The sequence below is a fragment of the Tachyglossus aculeatus genome, chromosome 17 (assembly GCF_015852505.1).
Source record: "Tachyglossus aculeatus isolate mTacAcu1 chromosome 17, mTacAcu1.pri, whole genome shotgun sequence".
Lineage (NCBI taxonomy): Eukaryota > Metazoa > Chordata > Mammalia > Monotremata > Tachyglossidae > Tachyglossus > Tachyglossus aculeatus.
The window spans coordinates 15,225,263-15,247,971 of NC_052082.1; the positions used below are offsets into that span (position 1 = coordinate 15,225,263).

Sequence of the window (22,709 nt, forward strand, 5' to 3'; positions counted from 1 at the left end):
ACGCCGTTCGTTGACCGAGTATCTCTCTGGCACTGCACTTTGCGATTTGTCATAATCCTGTTGTTGTTGTTTTTTTTCTTTTTCCCTTCTTCTTATCTTTCCTGTACAGGTGATTTTTATTCCCTCCTTTCCAAGCTGCTAGGAGAAAGGGAAGATGTCATTCATTTGCATAAATATAATCCCACAGAAAAGGCAGTGGCCGAGATTGCCAATGTAGCCCAAAAGAAGGATCTCGGTTGGTCCGGGCCCCAAGAGGGAACAGCTCGGGATGAAAGGGCCAATGCCATTCTGGTCAGAGACAGGATTCACAAATTCCACAGACTAGAGGCCACCGTCAGGTCTCCAGGGAACAGACGGTTGTCTGTGCAGCAGACCCTGCGGGGCGAGGGCGTCGGGGCTGCCGCGCTCCTAGGAGGTGGGTTGGGGAACTTTCTTTAAGGAATGAAATGCTCATGTGGGCTTCGGTTCACATTAGCAAAATCTGAAGGGAATCTCTACTGACGATATTCTTCGGGAGCTTTCACCGAAATTGAAAGCCCGTGCTTTTTTTTTTCCTCCAGATTCAAGTTCAAGTTCTCTTTTTCGAGTACGATGAAAAAAAAATTACCGTTCTGTTCAGCTGGAGGAACGGAACCGTGATGACCCTGAATGATTGGATTGTTCTTTTTCGTAGCTTGTTCAATTGAACATTAAATTTTGATCCAAATGACATTGCACGGTCCACCGAGTGGAAGTAAATCCACACTGATATTTTAATAAGTAAATTCCTAGCATACGGAATGTTGAGTAACATTCTGAGTGTGTATAATTCTGAGTATAATGAGTATCGCCTTCTTCCCAGGAAACTTTTACCTAATCAAACCTGACAAGTTTGATTTTTTTTAAAAGTTCTGTTACCGATATCTCTTTTTTTTTAAATCGAGTAATTTTTTCTGAAGGGGAGGACCAAGGAGTCACTAGCTATCGGACCGATCTTGATTTCCAGCTGTGATTGTCTCCTCGAATAAGAGGGTGTTGATTAGTTCCCTTCAGGTTTCTATGGCAGCAAGGAATGGAAGCATCTTATTTGCTTTTAATTGTGTTGTGGTCTCTGGTCTATTGATCTGTTTCAATGTGCTTGCTAATGCGGAGAGCCGGATAATGCAGCATGTGAAGATGATCTCTGGAAAGTCACAACCCTCCTCAGATGGGTGAAAACAGGAGAGCAGGCCTCCGGCTAGATGGCTTCCAGCCCGTCTTGGCTGAGAGCCATCCAATATTCGCCAACCCATTGGTTTTTATCTCTTTATGAAAACTCTAGCATGCAATGTTTCTCGTTCATGTGTGTGATACCCTAATAACCGTGTTAGGAATGACTTGGGGAACTGCGGCCTTGAAAAGCTTAGACTCTTTGGAAGTTCACCTCTGGATAGGGTCAACGTCACCTTTCCCATTCTGAAGTTGGTGTCCTAAGAATCGTAACCCAATCCCAATTTGCTCTGCTTGGAAATGCATATTTCTTCTGGTGGAAAACAGCGTGGCAGGAACTTATCTCCTGCCCGTGGACATTGTTCTGTGAGTCACCCCATGACAATGTAAATGTATTTTCGGCCGACATCACGGCTCTAGACTTAGCACTTTATCTCTCGACCGGCAGCGCCATGCTTGGACACATGCTCTCATTGGATTTCAGCAGATGTCACTGGAGGGATGGACCAAGTTGAGTAGATCAAATACATCTTCTTGCCAAACCAGCCCCCCGCATCTGCCCAGGGTCCTAACCTCACAGTTTTTCAGGGAAAATTGTTTTGCCACGTATGTGTCAGAAGGTTCCATTTAATCTTATCTGAGTGGATGAACCCTAGGGAACTGAATAATGGGATGTCATTGCACCCTGCAGTCTGAATGCCAGCTGAAGACCAAGACTCTAGCTTAGCTTCAGTACCTTGGGTGGGTCAGCGTATTCGTTTTGAAGTGGTTTGTTTTAGCTTCATGCCGCTGACCAGTTTGCAATGGGAAGCAGTGCAGCAGAACTAACGCTGCACACCAAACCTTTGGCTTTGTATTTTTCATCATCGAATTTGACCTCTGCTTCATATCAAGGAGACAAGTCCCATTCTCTCAAGGCTGAGACCTTAGGAGGAGCAATATTCCCTTTCAGACCAGTAGGAAGGGGTAAGCGTGGGGCACTGCAACAGAATAAGGAGGAAATCCCTAAGCCCCCCTCCTCACCCCAGCACTTTGAGGGTGAGAGTTACTGCTCCTCCCAAAGTGCCTGATACGCTGCCAGGGATTGCTTGTTGGGTTTATTCTTGCAGGCTTTGAAAGTGACGTCAACAGAGTGCCAGTGTAGCGTTATATCCCAGCCGGTCTTGGCAGCCCCCAGGGTCTGATTGGGAGCTTAGAGCGTAAGTAAAAGTGTATTTCCTGCCCTCAAGGAGTGTGATGTGAGAACTAAAGAAGAGACCTGAAGAGAAGCAGTGTGGCCTAGTAGAGAAGCAGTGTGGCCTAATGGAAAGAGCACAGTCCTGGGAGTCGGAGGACCTGGGTTCTAATCCAGACTCTGCCATTTGTCGGCCTGTGACCTTGGGCAAGTCACTTAACTTCTCTGTGCCTCAGTTTCCTCAACTGTAAAATGGGGATTCAGTCCTACTCTTTCCTATTTAGAGTGTGAGCCCTGTGTGGGACAGGGACTGTATCGAAACCTGATAGAACTTGCATCTACCCCAACATTTAGAACAGCACTTGACACATAGTTAGTGCTTATCAAATACCATGGGAAAAAAAAAATCTCCAAGTCAGTGACACCACGGGAGAATTCTGACGTGGCATTTCCCAAGCTGATGTGGTGCTCTGGTCTGGGTTAGGCAGGGGCACGGATTGCGGGGATTCCCTTGCCATCACCCACCTATCCCAGCACCCCCTGGGGAAGTGATGGTGGGAGAAAAAGTCGCTTGTGTCTCCCCAAAACCTTAAGTTGCCTTGGTGAGAGATGGTTTGTTTCAGGGAGTGTGGAATTGGTTTGGATGGTGAGACTGTCCTGTTGCACTGGTAGCTCCCCTCTGCGGAATCAACCATCTTGTCCCTGACCCATCATCATCAATCGTATTTATTGAGCGCTTACTGTGTGCAGAGCACTGTACTAAGCGCTTGGGAAGTACAAGTTGGCAACATATAGAGACAGTCCCTACCCAACAGTGGGCTCACAGTCTAAAAGACCCATGCCACTTTGCTTCCCCAGAGTCCCTCACCTGTTTTCATGTGGCTTTCCTTTGGTACCTACTCAGGCCTTCTGGTGATGGTCTTCCCACTCAGGCTTTTTGTGTCTCTGAACATCTCTCAAAAGCCAGTTATCTTAGCCGGGGCCAGTTCCAGGCGGTGGTGAAAGGTGCCCAGGACACCACTCACACACACACACATTTTCTCTCTCTCTCTCTCTCTCTCTCTCTCTCTCTCTCTCTCTCTCTCTCTCTCTCTCTCCCTCCCTCCCTCCCTCCCTCCCTCCCTCCCTCTCTCCCTCTCTCCCTCTCTCCCTCTCTCCCTCTCTCCCTCCCGGAACATCTATCCCAGACTGAGCCCCCTCCTTCCTCTCCCCCTCCTCTCCCTCCCCATCCCCCCAGCCTTACCTTCTTCCCCTCCCCGCAGCACCTGTATATATGTTTGTACATATTTATTACTCTATTTTATTTGTACATATTTATTCTATTTATTTTATTTTGTTAATATGCTTTGTTTTGTTGTCTGTCTCCCCCTTCTAGACTGTGAGCCTGCTGTTGGGTAGGGACCGTCTCTATCTGTTGCCAACTTCCCAAGCGCTTAGTACAGTGCTCTGCACACAGTAAGCGCTCAATAAATACGATTGAATGAATGAATGAATGAATCTATCCTTCCCACTTCTCCTCCCGCTTGACCTCCCAGCTACAGAGAGTTGGGGAACAGATGTTCCTGGTCTTTTACCACGACCTCAGAATAAGCACAGGGGAGATCCACTCCCTTGAGTGGGGAGGTAGAATGCAAATCCTTCTTTCACCAAACTGAGCCGGATTTAAAAGCTAGAACGTGGTCACGTTCCCCCCGCCCCCGAGGTCTTTTCTAGCAGCTCTGCTATCTGTAAGGAAGCGTTTCTGCAACATTTCTAGAATGCTTCAGAAACATTTCTGCTCCTGATTCTATTTCCGCTTCCTCTGCCAATGGAGATGTTTTGCTTCAGGTCGGTAAGTCGGATCATTTCGGAATCATCGAGTCCCTAACCAAGATGAGTCATTTTTCCTTCACTAAAGAAAAATTAGCAAGTGTAGCCCAGAAGACGTTTTCCTCTGTTAATGCATTTTAAAAAATCTTTTTGGAAATGTATCATCCGGCTGCATTTTCCCCCTTGGCCGTAAATACTGAAATAGTCGTTATCCTGGGATGGAAGTGAGACTTTCAGTCCTTGATCTCTCCCGGGAAGGGCCACGGAGGCGGGACCAGCTTCAGGCAGCCTGATTCATTCATTCAATTGTATTTATTGAGCGCTTCTGTGTGCAGAGCACTGTACTAAGCGCTTAGCCTGATCAACTTGCCCTGCACCTCCCACCCACGAGGCTTCTGACAACTCCAAGATTGTTGTCCCCACCCCTTCCCATGACTCCTGCAGCCCCATTCACTGCTGAGGGAAAAGCCCAGAGGGGTGTGCACCCCTTGGGTGATACTCCCACCGTCATCTTTAATCTTTATTTTCTTCCAACCGTATAGGGTTTTCAGAACCCGTGACAGAATTTGAAATCCAACTTTTCCCTCCATTTATGACTAATGGCGGGCATCTCCGTAGGGATGTTGAAGTAATTCATCATAGTACAAGTCGTCTCTGCTGCTGGGGGGCTAAACATCATTGTAGAATCACAAGGGTGTTTTCACGAAGCCATTCTGTATCCCAGTGACAGGTTTATTGAGCTTCCTAGCAACAGCAGTGACTACTTGGGGTGAATTTGCATTTCTCAAAGCCCTTTGCCACTGAGGAAATTCAAATTGCTTTTCCAGCAATCGAGCCTCGTAACCATCACGATGACGCTGATATATGAAACTGCTTCCAGATAGGTAAACCAGGGGGCTGGAACAGGCCTGTGGCTTGGTCTCTCCTTCCCTGAAAGTTTGTTTCCAACAGAGTGTATTAAAGGCATCTGAACTATCACAGTGAGGTCCTGCAGGTGCCTCGCCTGCCTGGGCAATGTGGAAGGGTGGGCTTGAATGATAATAATTATGGTACTTGTTAAGCGCTTACTGTGGGCTAAGCACTGGGGTAGATACAAGATAATCATGTTAGACACAGTCCCTGTCCCCCTTGGGGCTCACACTCTTAATCCCCATTTTACAGATGAGGTAACTGAGGCCCAGGGAAGTGAAGCGACTGGCCCGAGGTCACACGGCAGACTTGTGGCAGAGCCAGAATTAGAAACCCGGTTCTTTGGACGCACAGGCTTTAACCGCTCTTCTAGACTGTGAGCCCACTGTTGGGTAGGTACCATCTCTATATGTTGCCAACTTGTACTTCCCAAGCGCTTAGTACAGTGCTCTGCACACAGTAAGCACTCAATAAATACAATTGAATGAATGAATGAATGAATAAGCCATACTGCTTGAACCCACCCCAAGTGGTGTTTCCTTGAGAAAGATTAGCTGCTGGGAGCCAGCCCAGGCCGAGCTGTCCCGGGCGGTGCTGGGGGGAGAACGGCAGGGTCTCCATCCCACTTTTAGATATAAGCTTGCTACCGTCGCCCTCTCACCCATGGCCCCGAACTCCCAGCCACTCGATCAGATCATCGGGGCAAGGACTGCCACCACCGACAAGCTCTCAATGGGCAGGGAGGCCACGGGTTCTACCCCAGGCCCTGCCACTTGGCTGCCGGGTGATCTTGGGCAAGTCGCTTAACTTCTTCGGGCCTCAGTTTCCTCATCCGTAACATGGAGGTTAGGTGCCTGGTCTCCCTCAGACCGTGGGCCCATGTAGGATAAGGACTGCGTCTGACCTGATTACATCTACCCCAGCGCTTAGTATAGTGCTCGATCCCTAGTAAGCGCTTCATGAGCACCACACAATTATTATTAACTGTGGGCAGGTGCTTAAGAAAAAAATGTGTGGCCAGTCAGAAAACCTCTGACCACCACCAGACTGTGGGAATGTTGGGCCCTGCTAGGGCAACCTTATAAGGGATGTGAAATGAGAGATTTTATTTCAAAGAACATTTATCAGCTCTGGCAATTTAATACAAATTTCGCCTTGCACTCATGTATTTCACTAATCCAGTTGTAAGAGCTAGCATTTTTTTAGATGCCACCTCCTGATGAATGAGAAATTGTCCTCTCTAAGGAGGTGTCAACTCATGATGGCCGTTTGGAGGACCCATGGACATGAACAAACATATAATACTGATAATGTGGCCTATTGTGCTTAAATCAATCAATCAATGGTATTTATTCAGTGCTTACTGTGTGCAGAGCACTGGACTAAGCACTTGGGAGAGGACAAATAGGAGAAAAATGCTTACAATCGTCATAGATAGCTAAAAGAAGACCTGTCACGGGGTAGATGTTGAGGCGTTCCATTTATCATCTGTCCTTAATTTGTGACTGGTGAATTATATCTGCTGGCTGCCAGCCAGCATTCCACCTATGAAGTGGCCCGCCTGACTGAAAATCTAGGAAGTCCTGGCCTTAGGCTTTGAAAACCATTGCCAGAGCTGATGAACCCAGCAAGTAGCTAGAGGAAGACATTATCACCATGGTGCTCCTTTAATACTTCCAGTGTATGTTAAGCGCTTCCTATGTGCCAAGCACCGTACTAAGCGCCAGGGAAGATACAGTATGAGCAGATCAGATGTAGTCCCCGTCCCACATGGGGCATCCTTTCCATAGCTTCCGTCTTTGGCAGAGTGGGAGCGTTACCTTTGGTTAAGCCAGCCTTGCAGACAAGCTTCAAAAAAATCGGCCAGGGAAAAAGCTGGCTCACATGTATCGAGTCCTCAATGAAGCCAGCCGAGGCCAGTTCTAGGCCCAGATTAGTGATAGGAATTAGAGTATTTCTGAAAGGTCTTAGGTTAATTTCTCCAGGCATCTGTGTGGCCAAGTCCATGCCCTTCTGGGCAGGCACATTTTAGGAGTCCAGAGATCCAGAAGTCATCACAGAAGGGTTGTGAGGGTTGTGGAGAAGGCTATGAATTTGACCTTCATGAACGAAGAACCTCCTGGTTTTCCAGGGTCAGGGAGGGTGTGAATTCAGGAGTCAGATTCACAGCAACATCGGCCACTTGTTTCAGAACCCAAGGTGCCAGCGACTTGGGCGTTGACAGTTTTTCCAAGAAGGATGTAAATTGGTTTTCCGGTTCAGTGCGCCACGCATGTTGATTGCATGGAATTTTGTTGCCCATAAAGCTCTAAGTCCTTGTAGCCTTCTTCCAGTCCAGATCTCATACTACTTGTGCAACTCTTTGTTCCAGATTTCCATATGGAAGAGGTTCCGGACTGGCCCGGAGTCCACTTGCGGCTGGGCCAAGTTTCTGGATTGGCTGTGGACCTTAACAATCGCCTGGTGGTTTTCCACAGGGGCGACCACGTCTGGGATGGAAAGTGAGTAAAGGTTTTCCCCGGGGTGAGTTGATCTTCCAGGACTGGGTATTCTTGGCATGCGAGTTGAGGTCCACCCTGATTGTTTTCCAACCTCTTCCAATGCAAATCCAGATGGGAAAGCCTGTCCCTGCCTAGTCTAAGTGCTGCATCAGGCTAGGTTGGTTCATTCATTCAATCGTATTTATTGAGCGCTTACTGTGTGCAGAGCACTGTACTAAGCGCTTGGGAAGTACAAGTTGGCAACATATAGAAACGGTCCCTACCCAACAGTGGGCTCACAGTCAACAAGAAGGCCATGAAAGTGGCATCGCCTCCCAAGGCAAGGGCTTCAGGATGGACACAATCTCCTCTTAAAGAGTGGGGTTTCTCCTGCCACTGGCTAAAGTTGAAATAAATAATAATGATGACATTTATTATGCACTTACTATGTGCAAAGCACTGTTCTAAGTGCTGGAATGGAAAACCAGGACAACTTGTGGGCGACTGTTTGGAAAACATGGCCCTCCTTTGAGATGATCTGATTGGAAGCAGAGCAAGAGACTGGAGACTTTTCTTCCAGCCCTTGTTGCCCATGTGGAGGAGCTCAGGGAGGATGTGGGGGGAAGGGAGTCTCCTAAAAAAAAAAAACTTAAGTACTTACTATGTGGCAAGCACTGTTCATTCTTTCATTCATTCAATCATATTTATTGAGCGCTTATTGTGTGCAGAGCACTGTACTAAGCACTTGGGAAGTACAAGTTGGCAACATCTAGAGACGATCCCTAACCACAGCGGGCTCACAGTCTAGAAGGGGGAGACAGACAACAAAACAAAACATATTAACAAAATAAAATAAATAGAATAAATATGTACAAGTAAAATAGAGTAATAAATCTGTACAAACTCTTTACTCTCCAGTTCCCCTCATTCATTCATTCATCCAGTCGTATTGATTGAGCGCTTACTGCGTGCAGAGCACTGTACTAAACGCTTGGGAAGTACAAGTTGGCAGCATATAGAGACGGTTCTATAGTTCTAGACACTGTTCTAAACACTAGGGTAGAAACAAGGTAATCAGATTGAACACAGTCCCTGTCCCACATTGGGCTTACACTCTTAATCCCCATTTTTTTTTTTTTTACCGAAGAGGTAACTGGGGCACAGAGAAGAGAAATGACTTAGCCAAGGTGTCACAGTAGATAAGTGAGAGGGTAGGAAGCCCCATTGGTCTCACAAGTAATTCATGAAAGGTCTCAGAGACTAAAACCCCCATTTGGAAATCAGTGACCTCGGGGATACCAGTGCAGTCTTGACCTCTGGGAATTGAAGTTCGGGAGGGACGAAACGAGAAGGAGGAGGAGGAGGAGGAACGCCGCCGATGCCCACCTCGGGGCTCCGCGGAGGGTGGAGGGAGAAGGACGTATTTACTATTCTATTTATTTTATTTTGTTAATCTGTGTTGTTTTGTTGTCTGTCTCCCCCTTCTAGACGGTGAGCCCGCTATTGGGTAGGGACCGTCTCTATATGTTACCAACTTGTACTTCCCAAGCGCTTAGTACAGTTCTCTGCACACAGTAAGCGCTCAATAAATACAATTGAATGAATGAATGAATGAATAAGTGGTGGAGCTGGGATTAGAACCTTCTAACTCCCGGGCCTGGGCTCTATCTGCTATACCCTGCTGCTTTTCTACACCAGGCTACTTCTCTACACCATGAGGCCCATGGCTCCAGTCAGAACCACAAACACCATGTAGCAGCACCAGTGGAGGAGTTCTGGGGCTAGTGGGAGATGAAATGCCCGTCCCCCATGGCCTCCCAGCAACTCTCCTTCCTTCCCACCCCATCCCATCCCATCCATACCCCATTTCACCCATTCCCCAGAGTTCCAGTATCCCGGGTCTTCCCTCCCTATTCTAAGGACCTGCAGTCATGTGATGCTTATCCAAACCTTTGCCATGGATTTTATCTATGTGTCATGTGACGTTTTCAGAGCCCGGGAACCTCCTCAGGTGGCAAATCATTACAATGGATCCTAAGCCTCTATAAAAAGTCCCTTTTCATTTTAACATAAAAAAGTGTGGTCCCTTGTGAAACGTTAATGGTTTAGACGCAGTCCGTGTCCCACGTGGGGCTCACAGTCTTGATCCCCATTTGACAGATGAGGTAACTGAGGCACAGAGAAATTAAGTGACTTGCCCAAAGTCACACAACCAACAAGTGGCAGAACTGGGATTAGAACCCATGCTAGTATGGCATGCTCAATAAATACCATTGATTGATTGACCTAGCAGAAAAAGTATAGAACTGGAAGTTGAGAGACAAGCGTTTCCCCTTTTAGACTGTGAGCCCACTGTTGGGTAGGGACTGTCTCTATATGTTGCCAATTTGTACTTCCCAAGTGCTTAGTACAGTGCTCTGCACATAGTAAGCGCTCAATAAATACGATTGATGATGATGATGAAGGGTTATTGCCATTTGCTTACTGAGTGACCGGGGACAAAGTCACCTTCTCTGGGCCTCAGTTGCTTTATGTGTAAAATGGGGATAATAAGGTAAATTCTGAACCCCATGTGGACAGGTCTGTGTTTGATCCCATAACCTTTCATCTACCCCAGCGCTTAGCACAAAGCAAGCAGTTAATAAATGCCAAAATTATTGTAAGTGTAAGGTGATCAACCTTTGGGGATGCCGTCTTGACTCTACATTGCCCAAGTGGGAGAACAAAGAATTAGTTATAGAAGTATGAAAGTGGAGAGGTAGCAGAGAATTAGGCATTGGCCACAGTCAACATCATCATGTGTTGGACTTTCAGAGAGCTTTGAGAGGGAGAGGCAGCACCAAGGCAAGATTTTAGCTCAATCAATCAATCAATCAATCGTATTTATTGAGCGCTTACTGTGTGCAGAGCACTGTACTAAGTGCTTGGGAAGTACAAGTACAAGTGGAAGTACAAGTTGGCTCAGTCAGTCAGTGCCTTAGGAATAAGGAACAGAGTCAACTCTGGGTTCTCATTCTCTGAGGGAGGACAGAAGAGAGCTCAGACAAGGAGCTAGGGTCAGTCAATCAACCAGTCAAACAAATTTGAGTGCTTAGTTTCCAGAGCACAGTAGTAAGCACTTGGGAGGGTACAATATACAATAAACAGACACATTCCCTGCCCACAACGAGCTTACAGTCTAGAGTGGGAGACATCTTCAATAATTAAATTTACAGCTATGTACACAAGAGATGCATAAAAGTGGGTCGTTTCCCCCCTTTGCCTGAGGGGAAAGGGAAGTGTGATACTTTTCCTCTCAGATTTAAAGCCTTAGATAACTCTGTGCAAGAAGATGCTGAATTCATTTCATTTTGTGTGATGAAGATGGGTGAGGGAATTTAAACTGAGATAGCCAGCTAAACTCACGTTTTAATGATTTTGATTGTGAGCTCTTGAGAGAGGGGATTGTAACTTTTCACTGGTATGTCCATCCGTATAGGATCCTATACCCTAGTTAGTGAAGGAATTGTTGATACTGATATAGACTGATAACTCTGCCTAAGAAAAAAATCATCCTTAGCATTATTGAGTGCTTAGCACTAAGTGCTCCAAAGTCCTGAAGTACAATTAATAAGGGGCAAGTTTGGCAAGTGAAAAGGTTTGACAGGCCAATATGTGGGGTCCGTGATGTGGGCTGTCACCTAAAGTGTTCATGTTTGAAGTAGATTGGCCTAGCGGAAGGTGCACGGGACTGGGGGTCAGAGGACCTGAGTTCTAACCCCAGGTCTGCTACTTCCCTGCTGTGTGACCCTGGGCAAGTCACTTAACTTCTCTGTGCCTCAGTTACTTCATTTGCAAAATGGGGATTAAATCGTATTCCCTCCACTTAGACTGTGAGCCTCATATAGGACAGGGACTGCATCTGACCTGATTATCTTGCATTTTCACCAGAGTTGAGTACAGTGCTTGGCACTTGGTAAGAACTTAACAAATACCATAGCTACTATTACTACCGCTACTGATAATAATAATGTTGGTATTTGTTAAGCGCTTGCTATGTGCAAAGCACTGTTCTAAGCACTGGGGGGGATACAAGGTGATCAGGTTGTCCCATATGGGGCTCACAGTCCTCATCCCCATTTTCCAGATGAGGTAACTGAGGCAAAGAGAAGTGAAGTGGCTTGCCCAAAGTCACACAGCTGACAAGTGGCGGAATCAAGATTCGAACCCGTGACCTCTGACTCCCAAGCCCAGGCACTTTCCACTGAGCCACGACTATTAGTATCGATCTTTCAAGAAATGCTCTTTCCTTTTTGGCCCCGTGATGCCCCTAGCTACATTCCTCTGCCAACCCCTTGAAGAAGATTTTTGCAATGGCTTTCTTCCTTTTTATCATTTTCACATTTCACCAAATTGTGATCAATAATTATTTACCAAATAAGGTTCCAGTGAAAAACTTAATGAAATCAGTTTCCTGCCGTAAAAATATACATTTCCTTGATGTTGCTGGGTGGTTTTAACTGCTCATAGTAGTAGAAGTAAACGGCATTACTTTGTTTTTAGGTTGACAAAGCTGGATCAATATTGTGTGTTAAATTGAAAGCATCATTAATAAGAACCTCTTTGGGGACTGTTGTTACCTTTCAGGAAACAAACGACTAGAGAAGACTGTTAACAGCCTAGAAGGATCAAATAATTGTGTGATGTATATTTTTAATGGCAAGAGAACATAATTCTAAATATTGGGTGGTTCTACTAGGGTTGCGCAGGAGTCTCATAAGTATCTCAACCAAACGAATCAATGGAGGGATAACAAACCTGAATAGTAGGTCACCTTCCAAAAGAGCAAGCTGAATCTCTATAAATATTTAATGTCATGCTGACCTTTTTTTTTGTTTTTTTGGCTTATGCTGTTCCACTATAAAGTATTAATAGCTTTTTTCACATCCTTTTCTGATGCTATAAGCAAAATTTTACTTTACCTAAGATCCATTAATTGTAGATTGATGTCAAGAAGCACCGAGAGAATGCTAATAATAACAATAACTAAGGTTACTCACTTTGCCTTGAGCTTTAAAAACTCACCAAAATAGAATAGTCGTGATGATTACTTGTATAAATAAGACCTCCCCACCCCACCCCCAATTAATTGTGTAGGCAAAACATTTGGAAAACTTTTTACCTTTTAAGTTTATCATGGAAGCAATCAAATTGATTTTCCTAAATTTAATTCAATGTATTTCAGTAATGTGTTTATAAGTTTAGCTAATTCCCATGTTTTTACTCATAACTTATTCAAAAAAGGTGTAACCGGCATATTTTGCCAAACCAGATACTTTTGTGAAGTTGCATAGCTGTTTTTCACAGCACTTAAATTTGATGTGTCCATCTCCTTTCCCCCCTCCTTCCCCCATACATGCTCCTGGGGACTTTATGTTATCATTAGAGAGAAAATTGAACAGGAGGTCAATTAATATTTTTCTCCTTTTGTAACCTTGGAAGTTGGTTCCTTGAGAATGTGCTTATGTTGAACTAATAGATCTGTGCTCAGCACAGTTGATAGGCCCCAGGCGATCATGCCCAACATGCAGGCATTAACAGATATTTGAAGAAGAGAACAAATCAACGGCACAGAACTTTGAGTGAACACTCTCTTTTTCCAGTCCTTGCTCTGTTGCTTGTCTGTTGTGTGACCTTAGGCAAGTCACTTAATTTTTCTGTGCCTCAATTACTTCTTGGTGTCATCCTCGACTCCGCTCTCTCGTTCACCCCTCACATCCAATCCGTCACCAAAACCTGCCGGTCTCACCTCCGCAACAAAGCCAAGATCCGCCCCTTCCTCTCCATCCAAACCGCTACCCTGATGGTTCAATCTCTCATCCTTTCCCGACTGGATTACTGCATCAGCCTCCTCTCTGATCTCCCATCCTCCTGTCTCTCCCCACTTCAATCTATACTTCACGCCACTGCCCGGATCATCTTTGTGCAGAAACGCTCTGGGCATGTTACTCCCCTCCTCAAGAATCTCCAGTGGCTACCAATCAACCTACGCATCAGGCAGAAACTCCTCACCTTCGGCTTCAAGGCTGTCCATCCCCTTGCCCCCTCCTACCTCACCTCCCTTCTGTCCTTCTCCAGCCCAGCCCGCACCCTCCGCTCCTCTTCCACTAACCTCTTCACTGTGCCTCGTTCTTGCCTGTCCCGCCGTCAACCCCCGGCCCACATCCTCCCCCTGGCCTGGAATGCCCTCCCTCCGCACATCCGCCAAGCTAGCTCTCTTCCTCCCTTCAAAGCCCTACTGAGAGCTCACCTCCTCCAGGAGGCCTTCCCAGACTCCTCCCCCTCCCCATCCCCTCCGCCCTACCTCCTTCCCCTCCCCACATCACCTGTATATATGTTTGTACAGATTTATTACTCTATTTTACTTGTACATATTTAGTATTGATTTTATTTTGTTAATATGTTTTGTTTTGTTGTCTGTCTCCCCCTTCTAGACTGTGAGCCCGTTTTTGGGTAGGGACCATCTCTATATGTTGCCAACTTGTACTTCCCAAGCGCTTAGTACAGTGCTCTGCACCCAGTAAGCGCTCAATAAATACGATTGAATGAATGAATGAATACTTCATCTGTAAAATGGGGATTAAGACTGTGAGCCCCATGTGGGACGTGGACTGTGTCCAACCTGACCAGCTTGTATCTACCCCAGCACTTAGTACAGTGCCTGGCACATAGGAAGCGCTTAACAAATATCATTTTAAAAAACTGTCATTGTAATCTAGCAAGTAGAGAAAGCATTATGGCTTAGGGTTAGGAGCATTGGCCTGAGAGTCAGAGAACCTAAGTTCTAATTCATTCAATCATATTTACTGAGCGCTTACTGTGTGCAGAGCACTGTACTAAGCACTTGGGAAGTACAAATCGGCAACATATAGAGACAGTTCTAAACAGTTGCTTGCTGTGTGACCTTGAGCAAGTCCCTTGATTTCTCTGTGCCTCAGCTCTCCCATTCTTCCTCCTATTTAGACTGTGAGCCCAGGCAGGTTAGGACTGTATCCAACCTAATTGATTTATCTCTACTTCAGCGCTTAGAACAGTATTTGAGACGTAGTAAGTGCTTAACCAATACCATGAAAAAGTGGAATGGAACTGGCAATGTGGGCTTTCCCAGGAACCCAGTAGCTCAGATTTAACAATTTTCCATCTTGCTGTTTGACCTAGCTCGTTTGACGCATCGTTTGTTTACCAACAAAGAGGACTCGGCCCGATCAAAGAGGCGACCATCCTTGTAATCGACCCAAACAGCGCGGCGGTACTTCAGTCCACTGGAAAAAATCTGTAAGTTACGTTGTGATTTTTAAAATGAAATGGTGAGGATGACCCATTGGCGGGCCGGGGCTGGCCGGCCAGTGAGGGTGACGATCGGGTACCCATCGTTGGCCAGTTGATAAATCAGTGGTACTTATTGAGTGCTTGCTGTGTGCAGAGCACTGAAATAAGGGTTTGGGAAGTTACAATACAATAGAGTTGGTTGACGTGATCCCTGCCCACAGACAGCTTACGGTCAAGATGGGGAGAAATCATTATGAAACTGTGCATAGGTGGGAATCACTCTCCCGCCGAGTCAGTCAGTCACTGAGGCACAGGAGTTCACCGGGCCCTCGGAGCACTGTGTGTACTCTTTCCCCAACCTGGAATTCTCCCACTTCACCAATCCACAGCTATATATATATATAGCTGTGGATTGGTGAAGTGGGAGAATATATATATATATATATAGCTGTGGATTGGTGAAGTGGGAGAATATATATATATATATATATATATATATATATATATATATCCCTTCAATTATCTCCTAAAAATCCACCTTCTCCACCATGAAACCTTTCCAGAACCTTTCTTGTGAGCCCATCTAGCTCACACAGTGTTCTCTCAGTTCTCCAGGGAATAGATACTTTAGGAGGAATTTGTGTCATTTGAGATTAATTTATTAGCCATCTTGTTTTTAATTTTAGCTTCTAAATTTTTATGATTCACCTACAGCTTGTGCGTGGCAAGCATTTCCGGGGCACTATTTCTCCTTTTTGGCCTGTGGGCAGGGAACATGTCTAGCAACTCTGTTTTATTGTGCTCTCCCAAGGGCTTAGTACATTGCTCTGCACACCGAAAGCGCTCAGTAAATACTATTGATTGGTTGATTTTCTCATTATGCTAATGGATAAACCTAGGTAAAATGCAGGCAGGGAGTAGCCAACAAGATCGTTGAGGAGGGAAAACTTGACAAAAAATAGGTTGGTGATGTCTAAGTTATGACGTTAGAATACAGAGGCAGCGATACTAACCAGTGTATTCATATCTGCCCCTGAGGCAGGTTTCGTGAGTGCTCATCGTGGCCAGGGAACATGTCTAGCAACTCTCTTATATTGTACTCTCCCAAGTGCTTAGCACCATGCTTTGTACACAGTAAACACTCAATAAATATGACCGATAGATTGTGTACCAGGACAAGTATGGTCCTTGAAAAGAGCACGGACCTAGGAATCAAAGCACGTGGGTTCTCATCCTAGTTCTATCAGTGCCTGCTGGGTGATCTTGGGCAAGTCATATACCTTCTCTGTGCTTCAGTTTCCACCTCTGTAAAATGGGGATTCAATACCTGTTCTCCTTCCAGCTTGGACTCTGAGCCCCATGTGGGACAGGGGCTGTCCCACAGCCTGATTAACAGTGCCTCAAACCGTGCTTGCCCCATAATAGCTCTTAACAAATGCAACAACAATTGTATTATAATTATATAATAATAATAAATAGACAAGGGCAGCCAGCTTGGAGGAGCTGAGGGAGCCAGAGATGCTCACTGTGGAGGTTTTCACACCCATTTTAGAACAGTCCTGCCCCTTCCTCCAATCTCCTACCTAGCCACCCACCTATGGTAGCCCTCAAGAAAACGTCCAGCTGGAAAGGAGAGAAGCGATCCCTTAGGTGGGACCTTCCCACCAGCTGAAATCTTGTGCTCCCTCTCACACCGAGCACTCTACTCCCTAGAGGAGCTGGGGGGAGAGGATAATCACGGTAGCTGTGGTGGTTGTTCATACCGATGCCAGAGATAAGGGGGTTAGAGTGGTCGCAGGTCAACTTTTGGTTACAGGGAGGAGCCCCCATGGTAGCATTCTTGGAAATGACTGCCAGTTTCACACACAAGACAAGCGTGCTTCAGGAAGTCACAGGTCAGGTGCAGATGGGGATCTGGCAACCAGAAAATTTGCTCAGGTGCTGATCCTGTTGCCAAGAGTGGAGCGGCTGATGATTCACCCCTCAGACGGGCCAGGTTGGTGTGCTAACGAAGGTAGAATTAGGATGGGATTCCTAAAACAACGTTAGTCCCATCTGGCGGTGAAAGCGTTAAGAAAAACACCACCAAATATTTGACAAGTGAAATTGAGAAAGGCAGGGATTATTTTAAGGACACATTTTTTTTTTTAAAGGAATTGAGGTGGAAAAACCCATCCCCTTTCAATAGTCAACCAGTGTCAATTCTATGTACCTTCTCTAGTTTTTCTTATGCCTTTGGGACTTGGCCCTGGTGGTTATAGGTCTTCTGTGCATTTGTGTCCGACCTGTCTACCTTATTAAATCACTTTCTCTCTGAGGCAGGGAGGGTAACTTTCTCCCTCACCTCCTAATGCCGTGTTCTGCCTCCATGGGGAAGTCCTATGCATTTGATGGCTCTGCAGCTGAACAAATCACTTTTCAATGGGAAACAACATGTGACCAAAATGAACACGTTACCGAGGTCAAAAGTGCCCTCCACTTACTTGAATTGAAGAGTAAACAAACTCCATGTGAAACCTCTCTGAGCACCAGATGTAGCTCATAATTTCATCTCATGCCTAAACCACGCTGCGAACTTGGCAGTTCAAGGAAGTTGGGCTAATGTGCTTGGCTGTTGCTAGCAGCAGCTGTTCATTCATTCAGTGGTAGTTATCGAGCACTTACTGTGTGCAAAGCACTGTACTAAGCACTTGGGAAAGTACAACAGTAAACAGTGGCATTCCCTGCCCACAACGAGCTCACAATCTAGAGTGGGGGAGACAGACAGAAAAGACAGACAGCGAGAGCACAACCTGGGAGTCAGAGGACTTGGGTTCTAGTTCCCGATCCGCCAATCAATCAATCAATCAATCGTATTTATTGAGCGCTTACTATGTGCCGAGCACTGTACTAAGCGCTTGGGAAGTACAAATTGGCATCACATAGAGACAGTCCCTACCCAACAGTGGGCTCACAGTCTAAAAGGGGGAGACAGAGAACAGAACCAAACATACCAACAAAATAAAATAAGTAGGATAGAAATGTACAAGTAAAATAAATAAATAAATAAATAAATAAATAGAGTAATAAATATGTATTTATTTATTACAGTTGTCCCCTGTATAACCATGGCCAAGTCATTTCACTTCTCTGTGCCTCAGTTTTCTCAATTAATAATAATAATTTGTTAAGCGCTTACTATGTACCAAGCACTGTTCTAAGCGCTGGCGGGGATACAAGGTGATCAGGTTGTCCCATGGGGGCTCCCAGTCTTAATCCCCATTTCACAGATGAGGTAACTGAGGCTCAGAGAAGTTAAGTGACTTGCCCAAGGTCACACAGCAGACACCTGGGGGAGCCGGGATTAGAACCCATGACCTCTGACTCCCAAACCCGTGCTGTTTCCACTGAGCCACGCTGCTTCAATTGTAAAGTGGAGATTACGTACCTGTTCTCCCTTCTACTTAGACCGTGAACCCCATGCAGGGCAGGGACTGTGTCCGACCTAGTTAGCCTGTACCTACCCCAGTGCAGTGTTTGATGCATAGTAAATGCTTAATAAATCCCGAAAAAAGAGGACTGGGCTTTGAGGTTCTCACCAGCTGTTTAGACTGTTGCAGCAGCTAGCAGAAGCATCTAATGTTGAAAGGTCAGGGAGAGGGAAGATGATGCTATTGTGTTTATTTATATTAATGTTTGTCTCCCCCTCTAGACTCTGAGCTCATTATGGGCAGGAAATTAGTCTACCAACCCTGTTACAGTGTACTCTGTAAAGCACTCACTATAGTGCTATGCGCACAGTAAGTAAGTAAAAACAATTGATTGAGTGGCAATCACACCTAGTGACTCAGTAGCTGGTGATAATGAAGTTCAATAACAATAACTTGGGGAAGCAGCTTGGCTCAGTGGAAAGAGCCCGGACTTTGGAGTCAGAGGTCAGGGGTTCAAATCCTGGCTCCGCCAATTGTCAGCTGTGTGACTTTGGGCAAGTCACTTAACTTCTCTGGGCGTCAGTTACCTCATCTGTAAGATGGGGATTAAGACTGTGAGCCCCCCATGGGACAATCTGATCCCCTTGTAACCTCCCCATCACTTAGAACAGTGCTTTGCACATAGTGAGTGCTTAATAAATGCATTCATTATTATTATTATTAATAATAACAAAAATGGTATCTCATACGCGCTTACTATGCGCCACAAACTGTATTAAGCACCAGGGTAGATACAAGATAATTGAGTTGAACTCTGTCCCTGTCCCACACTGGGCTCCCACTCTTAATCCCCATTTTACAGATGAGGTAACTGAGGCCCCGAGAAGTGAAGTGACTGACCCAAGGCCACACAGCGGACCACCCAGGTCTTGCTGACTCCCAGCCCCATGCTCTATTCACAAGGCCATATTGCTTAATAAATGCATTCATTATTATTATTATGATTAATAATAACAAAAATGGTATCTCATACGCGCTTACTATGCGCCACAAACTGTATTAAGCACCAGGGTAGATACAAGATAATTGGGTTGAACTCTGTCCCTGTCCCACACTGGGCTCCCACTCTTAATCCCCATTTTACAGATGAGGTAACTGAGGCCCCGAGAAGTGAAGTGACTGACCCAAGGCCACACAGCGGACCACCCAGGTCTTGCTGACTCCCAGCCCCATGCTCTATTCACAAGGCCATATTGCTTAATAAATGCATTCATTATTATTATTATTATTAATAATAACAAAAATGGTATCTCATACACGCTTACTATGCGCCACAAACTGTATTAAGCACCAGGGTAGATACAAGATAATTGGGTTGAACTCTGTCCCTGTCCCACACTGGGCTCACACTCTTAATCCCCATTTTACAGATGAGGTAACTGAGGCCCCGAGAAGTGAAGTGACTTACCCAAGGCCACACAGCGGACCACCCAGGTCTTGCTGACTCCCAGCCCCATGCTCTATTCACAAGGCCATATTGCTTAATAAATGCATTCATTATTATTATTATTATTATTAATAACAAAAATGGTATCTCATAAGCGCTTACTATGCACCACAAACTGTACTAAGCACCAGGGTAGATACAAGATAATTGGGTTGAACTCTGTCCCTGTCCCACACTGGGCTCACACTCTTAATCCCCATTTTACAGATGAGGTAACTGAGGCCCCGAGAAGTGAAGTGACTGACCCAAGGCCACACACAAGGCTCTATTCACAAGGCCATATTGCTTCATCAGACAGTATTTTACTACTGACTCTGAAGTTGAGGTTTCAAATACCAATATTTTTTGAGCCCTTATTGTGTGCCGAGCACTGTTCTACGTGCTTCGGAGGGTAATTCCCACTGTCAGGAACCAGAACACCGGACTGTAGGATTGACCTGGTTGGACAGTACTTTTGATTTCTATCCTTCCGTTTCAGAAAATGTTTAACTTGTTTATGTATAAATGCACAACTCTTCTGGGGTTTTTTTGTGTGTCCTTAGGTATATTTAGATTTTTTTCAACAAATTACCAGTTTTCCTTGGAATTTCAGTCCTGTCTTTCTGGACCCAGTTTCTGCTTGGTGATTTTCTTCAAGTTATCTAAGAATTCACTTTAAATTTTGAAATAAACTCCAGATAGTCACAATCTGCTCCTCCTAGGGTCACTCCCCTGAAGGGAATAGAGGCAGCAGTGAGTGAGGGGTGGGAGATGGGCTCTGACCTACGATTCCTGGGAATTGTAACTGCAGCACCCAGGTGACAAACTTTTCGGATTATTATTATTATTATATTTGTTAAGCGCTTATAATGTGCCAAGCACTGCACTGAGCACTAGAGTGGATACCAGTTAATCATGTCAGGCACTGTCCCTGCCCACATAGAGCTCAAAGTCTAAGTAGGAGGGATAACAGACATTGACTCCCCATTTTACAAATGAGGAAACTGAGGCAGAGAAGGGATATGACTCACCCAAGATCACACAGCAGGCAACTGACAGAACCAGGGTTAGAAACCAGGTCCTCTAACTCCCAGGCCAATTCTCCTTCTACTAGGCCATGCTGATTTGAATAGTTGTTACTCTAAGAGTGTGTGTGGTGATACTTTGGTGTTTTCTCCCAAAAACGTGACTTGGGGGTAACTGATGACTCTGACAAATGATGATGCAGTCATTTTTGTTTCACAGGTTTTATTTACCTCACGGCTTGAGCATAGATAAAGATGGAAATTACTGGGTTACTGACGTGGCTCTCCACCAGGTACTTATGTTACTTCAGTGAAAAGAAAGCCCTACAGATCAAGGAAGATGAGCCTCCAGCTTTTTTCACTCTCGACTTCTTTTCCTACCTTGTACACAATTCCGGATTCAAAGATACAAACGAACGTGCCGCCTTGGCCGGCTAATCTCTTCCCTAAGCAGTCTTCCCTCTTCCCTCCCAGGTTTTTAACAGAGATCTGGATGGGATTGCCAAGGGGTACCAGCAGTTGACTGCATCTTGTTTTGAGGCGCAAGTTTCCCAAGTGGAGACCGGACTGAGATCCAAAGCCTCGGGTATCCATCATCATCAATCGTATTTATTGAGCGCTTACTGTGTGCAGAGCACTGGACTAAGCGCTTGGGAAGTACAAGTTGGCAACATATAGAGACGGTCCCTACCCAATAGTGGGCTCACAGTCTAAAAGGGGGAGACAGAGAACAAAACCAAACATACTAACAAAATAAAATAAATAGAATAGATATGTACAAGTAAAATAAATAAATAGATAAATAGAGTAATAAATATGTACAAACATATATACAGGTATCCAAAGTGGAGGGAGTGGGGGGGCAAGAGTAGTATGGGGGCTATTGACTGAGGGCCCCCATTGGCCAGGGACTCCCAGCAGCCTCAATCCTGCCCAGAACCTAAGTGAAATGAAGGGAAAGGGTCCAGAGATCCACATATGGGGAAACAGAGACAGGATTAAGGTGTTTCCCAACACTTGTTCCATTCAGGAGCATCCAAACCTGCCTCAGCCCCTGCTGATGCTGAGGGAAATGGTTCTCCTAAACGAGAGAGAGAGAGCGCACGAGCATGCACGCAGATTGGGCAACCTTTTCCTCTTTTATTCTCAAAAGGTCTTCAAGCTGGCATCAAACCCTCAAGAGCATCCTCTGCTGATCTTAGGAAAGAGCATGCAACCGGGCAGTGACAAGAATCATTTCTGCCAACCCACTGACGTGGCTGTGGATCCGGGGTCCGGAGCCATTTATGTCGCCGACGGCTACTGCAACAGTCGGATCGTCCAGTTTTCCGAGGACGGGGAGTTTGTCACCCAGTGGGGTGAAGGTAACCTCCGGGCCTCGAGCTACCAGCTTGGCAGGGTTTGTCCGTGGTCGCTAGCAACAAACCCACAGATTCACCTCCTGAAGATTCCCTGCCTGGGAATTCCTTTCTTCAGAGACAGAAAACTGGCTAGAAAGGATTCACTGTACTAAGTGCTCGGGAGAGTAATAATTATGGTATTTGTTAAGTGCTCACTATGTGCTAGGCACTGTTCTAAGTACAGGGGTGACAAGCGAATCAGGTTGGACCCAGTCCCTGTCCCACGTGGGGCTCACAGTCTCAATCCCCAGTTTACAGATGAGGGAACTGAGGCACAGAGAAGCGTAGTGACATGCCCAAAGACACACAGCAGACAGGTGGTGGAGCCGGGATTAGAACCCATGACCTTCTGACTCCCAAGCCCATTTTCTATCCATTATGCCATGCTGCTTCTCCCAGTACGAGTGGGTAGACACTATTCCTGCCCAGTAGGAGCTTACAGTCCAGTGGGAGAGACAGACACTAAAGTAAATTACAGGTCGGAGAATCAGCAAAACGTAGGGATAAGTGCATAATTTCT

General features: G+C 45.7%; 1 protein-coding gene across 10 annotated transcripts in view; it reads left to right on the forward strand.

Annotated features, from left to right (window-relative positions):
* Positions 1-22,709, forward strand: part of PAM (peptidylglycine alpha-amidating monooxygenase) — a 210,373-nt gene that overhangs the window by 168,506 nt on the left and 19,158 nt on the right. For 6 of the 10 annotated variants that reach the window (XM_038758978.1, XM_038758979.1, XM_038758980.1 and 3 more), the window contains exons 15-19: positions 110-415; positions 7,452-7,581; positions 14,758-14,874; positions 21,010-21,082; positions 21,943-22,153. In XM_038758978.1, the coding sequence (XP_038614906.1) occupies positions 110-415; positions 7,452-7,581; positions 14,758-14,874; positions 21,010-21,082; positions 21,943-22,153 (837 nt within the window). The remainder of the gene's footprint in view (positions 1-109; positions 416-7,451; positions 7,582-14,757; positions 14,875-21,009; positions 21,083-21,942; positions 22,154-22,709) is intronic. The other 4 variants (XM_038758984.1, XM_038758985.1, XM_038758986.1 and 1 more) reach the window with 1 other exon arrangement.